At 30.8% G+C, this 9,645-nt stretch overlaps 1 protein-coding gene across 6 annotated transcripts in view; it reads left to right on the top strand.

Moving 5' to 3' along the window:
- LOC129958661 (histone lysine acetyltransferase CREBBP-like) overlaps window positions 1-5,715 on the top strand; it is a 141,667-nt gene extending 135,952 nt beyond the window's left edge. For all 6 annotated transcript variants that reach the window (XM_056071280.1, XM_056071282.1, XM_056071285.1 and 3 more), the window contains one exon: window positions 1,036-5,715. In XM_056071280.1, the coding sequence (XP_055927255.1) occupies window positions 1,036-2,697 (1,662 nt within the window). In that variant the 3' untranslated portion in view covers window positions 2,698-5,715. The remainder of the gene's footprint in view (window positions 1-1,035) is intronic.
- The last annotated feature ends 3,930 nt before the right edge of the window (window positions 5,716-9,645 follow it).

Here is a 9,645-nt window from a genome sequence, read left to right on the forward strand (position 1 = left end):
TGAATGACCATTATTTCCATTGTTAATAGTAGTCATAATTGTGTCTTAAGCTGAAAAGTAAGTAAAAGTATAATTTTTATCTTCAATATATTTGTCTATCCTCAAATAAAATTTACAATTTCTTTGCAAGCTACAAATCAGTTAAAATTGTTACCCTGCGTTTTTCTTTAAATTTTTTTGTCTGTAGATAAAAAAAGACACAAGCTAGTAATTGTGTAATCTTGTAAAAACATTGTTCCTGTGTTTAGCATTGACTCATTACGGAATAAAATAAGCATTTGTATTTGCTATCACTACTTTATACTATATTATTTCTAGTTTCACTGCACCTCTTAAAAAAAATCTCTACTTTATATAATTCAGTTGCAAATAATAATATAAATTCTATGAAAAAAATTATAAAATAATTGTTTGCAATTATTTTGTGAACAATTCCTTTTTGTCATCCTTTTCCTAGTTTTTAACATTACTTAAAACATTTTAATTGCAGTGATAATTCTGTCTGTAATAGCATATTTTATTTGTTAAAGAATGCTGATAATTGAAATAACTTCTTTATTTTGTATCTGAGTTCTTCACAAAGAGCGCGAATGCATACATTTGAATTTTATTATGTTTATTTAACATGAATTTTTTAAATTCAAATTATTGACTTTCATTCAGCAATATGGACAGCATATAAAAACCATTGCTCTTATTTCGCATGTTGAAAGCACAGTCATTTGTGAATATTCTAATATGTGCATTTTCATTTTTCAGCACAATACTTAAAAAAAAATGAATTAGTATTATAATCCAATTCATTAGGCACTGATGGAATGGAAGGGGGGGGGACTTTTAATGACGATGATATTATCTAATCCAATCTTAATTTTGTTCTTTATTAGAAATTGTATTGTTACTTGAAGAAAATGTTTTATAAACTGTGTCAGAAGGATTCCTGAATTTTCATCTTTATTTTTGAAAAAATATATTAAAAACATTTTTTTAATGTGTGTTTTTTGGTTTCAATTTGTGTTTATTTTTAAATTATAGGAAGCCAAGTGTCCAGTTCCCTATTGTTTGAACATTAAGCATAAGTTAAGGCAACAACAATTGCAACAAAGATTACAGCAGGCCCAGATTCTTAAACGACGTATCGCAACTATGCAGAATCGAGGAATGTCTGGTTCAGTGCCATCATCCAGTCCTGGGAACTCTAGTACAACAAATCAGCCTTCTCCTGGTGCTCAGTCTCACACTTCACCTCATCCTCCACAACCAGGAGTGGGCATGAAACCATCAACTGGACCTCCGGTTGGGGCTTTACAAGCTGTTCAGCAAGTTCAGGCAGCAGCTGCCAGGCAAACAGCACCACATATGGTTACACCTGCAGTAAATTACGGTAAAGGCAATCCTGTTGTCAGTCCACCTACTCCAAATCCTAATTTAATTGCTACACAACAACAAATGCAAGCTCAGATGCAAAAGCCTATTACACAAATGTTACCTGGTGTGCCTAATCGTATGATAGGAATGGGAAATGTTACATGTTGGGGAGATAACTCTAATTACACTCAAAGTCCACAGCCTCATCAAAGTCCTCAACCTCAGCCTCCTCAGCCAATGGGTCTAAGACCACAGTCTCAACTTATGGGACCTAGTGGAATGACTAATTCCATGGCTAATACTGTGACAACAATTGGGCCACCGCAGGTTATGCCCAACCCACCTGGACCATCTTTAAACATGCCTAGGCCTACTACACAAGCATTGCAACAGTTACTTCAAACATTAAAATCACCTACTTCTCCTCAACAACAACAACAAGTGCTCGCCATTTTAAAGTCTAATCCTCAACTTATGGCTGCTTTTATCAAACAAAGAACTGCTCAACAGCAGCAGCAGCAACAACAACAACAACAGCAGCAGCAACAACAACAACAGCAAATGTTGTTAAATGACAACAGTATGATTGGACCTCCTCCTCAACCTAATGTTTGGTATAAACAGCAACAACATTTACTTGCTATGCAAAGGCAACAACAGCAGCAACAACCTAATCAGTTTCCTCATCCTCAGCCGCCTATGTATGCTCAACGTCCAAGGATGCCCATGCCAATGAATTTTGGTCACCAGCAGGGTTTTCAGACTGACAATACTCAATTCCAGTTCCAACAGCAGCCCCAACAGATTCTTATGCAGCCTCAAATAAAACAAATGGCTTCACCCACTCATCCTCCCATAAGTCCTCAACAAGGTATTCTTAATCACCCACAAGGACCAGTTCCATCTCCTCAGCAACAACTAATGCAACAAGTGAGATCTCCACCACCAACTGCAGCACAATTAGCACAAACTGTTCGATCACCCCAACCTATAGCATCACCAAGGACTCAAGCGAATACTCCTCAAAATCAACCAATTCCTTCTCCTAGGCAACAGCCCACGCCTTCACCTCATTATCCTGCACAAACCCAGTCTCCTCACCCAAGTCTTTCTGTTGGGGCCTCAGGACTAACTGGTCCTGATCAATTGACTACTAGCAACGACATGATGCTTACACATCTTGCAAATTCAGTGTCTTCACATTCTAGTATAGCCAGTCAGTTACAAAGTCCCTTAAATCAAGAACTGGGGCTCTCATCTAGAGACAATATAGACTTGACTCATTTGACTAGAGAAGAGCAACTTGATAAATGTGTTGAAAATTTATAACGAAATTCTGTTAATCTCTCTCTTTACATCATTTATCTTTTCATTCGGCTATATAAAAACAAAGAAACACCAGGTTTTTTGGTCACTTTTATATCCAGCTCTTAAGTTATTGCTTGTGAACTTGATAAATTTTCTGATTCTAAAGCAAATATAATTTTTGTATTTAAAGAATTTGTATAACTTATAACAGATGAAATGTTTTGTACAGTTAAATATGTTTTACTTTGCTTAGATATAAGCCGGCCTACCATATTTTAGTTGAATAATTGCGAACCAGCAGTGGGTAACTGGCTTAATTTTACCAAATTTTTTTTATTATTATTGATTGTTTATTGTGATCTCGCAAGGTCTTTTATATAAAGTATTTAAATGCTTTTTATTATGTTTGTTTGTACAGTCAATTGTGAACAAGTAAATTATATAACACGCACATCATATCATTTATTAATAAAAAACATACCTCCTATGTTCATAAAGCTATAACAGCAATGTTTTATTGCTAAATGGTAGTTGGATACTTTACTTTTGTGATATCTGAAGATGGAAGGGACTGACTGCCTGCTATATTTGTGATTTAAATATTTTTCTTAGAATTGTCATTTATCATCTCATCATTATTGTAACATTCCAAAAAGTTAACTGTATAATTTGAAATATCAATCTTTTTTTGTTTCAGAAATATGAATAAATTTTTAAATGTTCAGAAGTGTGTATTGTGTATATGTACACATGTATATCAATTCTGTATTCAAAGCTCTATAAACAGACTTTTGATTGCAAATAGAACTATAAAACTGAAATTTTATAATACATTAAAGGCCTTATATTAAGTTGTAATTTCACTTGCATTGTTTAATCGCTGTTGAAACTGATGAGATTAATTTAATTTGATCATTCAAGATGTTTCAGAAATATTTATCTAACTAGTAACAACTCAGACTTGCGCGTACTGGACATTTTAAATGCACTGTCAAACACGACATGCATATTCAGTGTACAAATGTGTCCAATCTATAAATTTCATCTATTACATTGTGCATTCTGTTCTTGTCCATACCTACTTCATTTCTCTAGCCAATTATTTTGACTTTTATCATTGCTTAGAGCTGTAACAAGAATGTGTTCTCTTAATTAGATAGTTTGTCATTTCTACTCTATTTTTTAAAAAATATTCAGAGTTTTGAGACACTTTGTGTATACATGTATATGTATGCTCTTTGCACATACTTAAAACTATGCATTGTAGATTAATTCACTTAACTCATAATCATTTTAATTAGAATTTTCATCCTACTATTTCATTAAAATATGTATGCATGTTAAGACTTGTTAAATTTTTTAATTGACAAAGTCATAAATTCTCAGAGCAATAAGTCATTAAGAAATATTTCATAACTTAAATGTAAATAATTCTAGACAGTCAGCAATAATATAACTTATTATTCGTTAATAAAAAAAAGTATTTGATGTGTTATGCGTTAAAGTTGAATTTTTAATGTGAAACATGAAAACTTTTAATATTTTGTTGGGAAGGCAAATAGTTTTTTTTTTTTTTTTTTAAATTTTTAAAGAAATTTTAGTATTTCATAGCATTATAGAATTGGCAATTGAACATTTTTTGATAGTGGACTAATTATTAACTAATTAAATATTGTTTAGAAGTGAGAATAAATTATTGCAATTAACTTTTTGATTTCTGTTACAATAAAACCTGCTATCTTGAATGTAACTTTTGAATCCACGATTTATATGCTTTGTTTTGTAAACAAAAATGTACAAAATTTGTCAGAGTATCTTTTATTTTGGGAGTTGGGTCTTCTACAGGAAGCTTATAGTTTTATATTTTTAAAATTTATTGCAGGTTCATTGTTTGTTGAAACATAAGAAATTATTTATTTTTTCAGTTTTAAAACTGATTTTTGTGCATTATTTCATTATTCATTGCAATCAGAATTTAAAGCAAACATTGATCAATGAAGTTATTTGTGTTATAGTATAGAAATTATATTTAGAACATTAAAAGAAATTAATTTTATTTATTGTATTTATTTTATACTTAAAAATTATTGTTGATGTTGAGTGTGATTAATCTGGATATATTTGGTTTCAGAGGAATCCTAAGACATAATTTATGGTTGCTTTTCCAAATGTATATTTTTTATTTAAATTGCTCACTGCTCAATGTTTATGTGCATCTGAAAACACTTATTTATATACATGTACTTGTAAATAAAGGAATGGTTGTGTGTACTTTGTTGATATTGTAATTCAGAGAAATGGAATAGATTAGAAAGAATTAATTTAAGGTTAGATGTACAAAATTGTAAGTCACGGTGAGAGAGAGACAAAATATTATTGAACCTCCCAAAGATATGTACAAATTTAATTATACCCACCTTTGTTAAAATTCATTGACATGCTTTTGACCAGTATACACAATATTACCTTGGTTTTGAAAGTGTGTATATTGGCCAAACATTTCACTGACAGATTATCTTTGGTTGGGATGAAATGTTGCCATTTGTTATAATGTCTCATAATCACATCTAATTGTACATAGCTATCTGTTATGTCCATGATATAATGTTTTTTGTAAATTTTGTAAATATTTGAGTCATTTTGAAAGAAATCAAGGAATGTTAAATCTTTTTACCATTAAGCTGTATTTTGTTTCTCTGTAAAGACCATTTGTGTAATCATTGTACATAGAGCATGTTCAATTTTACAAAGAAAGAAAGTCTTGTAAATATATAAATATATATTATATTATATTAGGGAACAGATAATTATCATGTTCAAGTGGTCTTTTACATATGAAAGTGATAACTGTATTAAGTAGCTGTCATATATATACATAAATATATATATTATATTTCCCCCCATCTGAAATTATCACTGCCAGGATGAAATTTTTGTACATAACGGACAACATTAATTATTCATCATATATCCTGCTGCAAGTGATACTTGAGCTACTCATACAGTTAATGACATGTAATAAACTATATTATGCTCTTACATTGTTGTTCAACTTATTGGAGTTTTGTGTCCTCTTGATAAAAATAGTAAATAGCAATGATAAAGATCTCATCTAAATATTTTTTCCTTTAAAAGAATTGACGACTATATGTTAAAGTTATTCAGTACGTTTCACTTTTTTTAAGGGAGCCAAAAAGTCATTTACACATGATTTATTTCATGGTAGAATATCTATACCATTTGCTATCTAAAAGGTTAAGGGGGAAATACGAAATTTGCCTCTTCTGTGCTGTAATTGAAATAGCATCTGACCTTTTTGCACTTGTCTTATATTTAGTATAACGCGGTATTGCTTCAAAATGCACCATAAAAATTAATTAAAAAGATAATAAAATTTTCATGACAAATACTTTTATCATATTTTTAAAAATGATTCATAATTTAAATTTCTGTGAACTGCTGAATGACAATTTGAAACTTACAAATTAATATTATGATATCGTTGACCATTATAACTTGTTATATACATTAAACATATCTTGCTCTGAGAACTTTCAAAACGGCAATGTATTTGTAAACCATCTAATCCAGAAATGGATAAACTAAGACAAATAAAACTCGAAAAAGTATTAAAAAATTCTTTAATTCTATTGCAATGAATAAAATTTGATTGCATTTCTAAAAGCTATGTTTTCTGTAAGTATAAAATTTCTAGTAACTAAACTTGTATTTTTAAATTTGCGCTTCTCTGTAATTTAAAGAAGAAAAAAATGCATGTTTTATCCAACAAACATTAAAATTCAGCAACTATGACTGAAGAATATTTACTTTTAAAAAATTGAGTTGTAGTAAAATCTTTTTCTAATGATTTCTTGATAAGTTCGATATTTTCATTATGTAGCTTATTGCTACTTAGAAATATTTCGGAAATATATTATTACATCGACCATTGTACTATTGATAACAAGTTTTCTTATAATGGAACTAAGCTTGCTTTGAAACAACTTTCCTTTTAAAACCCGTTAATATCTGCATTGACTTGCCAACCCTTATAAATTTTCTGCATTTTTTGATAAAATACTACCTTTTTTTTTTTAATAATCTTTCTTAACACAGGTTAAATATTTATCAAATGAATTAAATTTGTCAGAAACACTGAAAATTTTAAACTTGCTTTTTTTTTTTTTTTTTTTTCCCTTGCCTGTAACCAGTGTTGGATTTTGGAAACAATTTTGAAAGTCCGGTTCCCAGGTAACTTGCATTAACATTTGTAGAATAATTTTTTACATAAATATATCAAGAAATTGAATAAAAACAATTTTTAAAAATCACTTAATGCTGTCATGAGAAGTGAATTTTTTAAAAAAAGTTGTTTAAAAGAATGTTAAGTAATAACGATTTTTATCCCTTCACTCAGAGCGTGTGAAAATGCTGAAGTCATCAATTTTATAGAGTGTGTGCTAAAAATAATTAAATAAAAAGTTGGAATTGGTTCAGGAAATAAGAGAACATTTTAGAAAGATGTTAATATGCACTAAATTAATATAATAATAAGGAAATTAATTAGTATTTGAATTAGATTTTAAAATATCATTTCATATATATATCGTGAACACACATTGGAGTAATTTAGATTTTCAGAATATTTATTTCTACAAATTATGCTTTTATGAAAGAATCGTTAATGCAACAAAGCAAAATGAAATAATGAAAAGAAGTGAACTTAGCTTATTCGACGCTGACAGGGACAAATTAAAATTTTTCAAAAATTTGAATAAAAGCTTCAATTAGAAACGAGAACTACAAGAGAAAATAACACTTGAAACTGAAAATTCCGAGATTCATTCTCAGCATTTAATTTAATAGATTCATTCTTAATACTTAATTTTTCTTAGTGAATTAAAAAAATTAATAAATGAGGTAAAAATATGTTTTGCATTTTTAAAAAAAATCAATATTTTTAACGAATTTAATTAACTTGCTTATTTAACCCTTAATTCTTTTTATTGGATACAATATACCGTAATGAGTTAAGGATCACAAGAATTTACTTATTCATGATGACTGAGGGCACGAAATACGGACATGCACTGTGTGGCCAAATTATTATGACCACTTGACATTTATATAGAAATCAGCTAGAACTTCGTGTTGTTGCGGCTAGAGGGCGAGAGAGTTATAAAAAGGGAATGTGTGACAAGTGAAGCATTATTTGAGCTGTATTAATTGCGAAGAAATGAGCAAAGTACCTAATTTATCTGAGTTTCAACTTGTATCAGCAATATGCCTGCACCTGTGAAGCGTTCGAGAGCAGCGTTATTAACCTTTACGGAAAGCGAAACTATCAAGCAGAAAACTGGTCAACGTCAGGCTTGCGGTCCTCTCAAACTATTGAATGCTCCATCTGAAAGAAGATTTGCAAGAGTTGTTTAATCCAACAGAAGAGCTCAAATACGTCAAATTGCGAGGAATCTTAATCAAGCAGTAACTTTAAAGATTTTTGAACCAACTTTTTGCCGCACTTTACATGGTACAGCTGATGGAAGCCGACGACCTGCTCGAAAACCTCTTCTATTTGTTTTGAACAAGCGTTAAAGTCTCCAGTTCGCAAAAGAGTACAAGAATTAGATTGTAGGTAAGTATAAAAGGGTCATATGATCCGATGAATCGCGTTTTTAATTACACCATACAGATGACAGGGTGCAAAAATGGAGAAAACAGCACGAAAACATGGTCCCATTTGCATTGCCACAACATTTCAAGCTGCTGGAGGCAATATTGTGATGTGGAGGAGGTTTTCTTGGCATTGTATGGATCCTTTGTTTACTGTGGAACAACGTTTGAATACCAATATCTCGGATCAAGTATATTCTGATATGATAATGATGTCCCCGTCAAATGCATCCTGTCATAAAGACTTCATTGTCCGCAGATGTTTCGAATAGCATGATAAAGACTTTACCTAATTTTACTGCACATTACCAGATTTCAGTCCAATTAAGAATCTGTGGGATGAGATGAAACGGATCAGATTTTAATCCAATTGCGAATCTGTGACGTGAGATCAAACGGAGCATCAGGCAGTTGGATTCAATACCATTAAAACTTGAGGAACTGGAAAGTGCAGTTCATCGGATATGGTCTCAAATTCCTCATATCATCTACCAGTATCTCATAGAATCCATTCTAAGAAGATTCCAAACAGTACTAAGGGTAAAAGGTGGTCCATCACTGTATTAAAGGGTGGTCATAATAATTTGACAACTCAGTGCAAATAACCAATGAAAACAATTCAGAAATGTATTCTTTTTTTACAATTTTTATTTCTGATTAAGAAAACATTTTAAGATTATTAAAATTCAATATTATAAAAAGGATCAAATTAGGATGCCATTATGATAAATAATCAACACACACCAGAAAAGAACAGCTTAATATCGGATGTAGAACAAAATTATTGACATGCAAGTGAAATGCAAAGACAGTTTCAGTTACATTTATTCATTACAACCGTTAAATATGCAGTTATAATAGGAATTTTGTTTGTACTATGTAATATTCCCTCTCAAGCGAAGCTCTTTCCTTTCTGTCCTTATTATTGTCACAGTCTATGAAACTGGAAGCAGTCTGTAACTGCTAAAGGAGTACTTTAATCTGGATATCAGCAGTTGGATTCTTACTCTCCAAGTGTTCAATAAGGAACTTGCCCTCCTGAAATTTCTCTTTAATGAAGTGAAATTTCACAGCAGTATGTTTCTTCTTATAGTATTCTGGGTTTTACATTAATTTTAAAATTTAGCGTTATCAACATACGGAACAAGTACATCATTTGTTGCACCAATTTCACTGCATAATATACTGAACCAAATACATTCTTTTGCACCTTCACATGCTACAACATATTCAACTGCAGTAGTAGAGAGGACAGCAATCTTTTATTTTGGGCTTGTCAAAGATATAGCACCGTAA

The sequence above is a fragment of the Argiope bruennichi genome, chromosome X1 (assembly GCF_947563725.1).
Source record: "Argiope bruennichi chromosome X1, qqArgBrue1.1, whole genome shotgun sequence".
Lineage (NCBI taxonomy): Eukaryota > Metazoa > Arthropoda > Arachnida > Araneae > Araneidae > Argiope > Argiope bruennichi.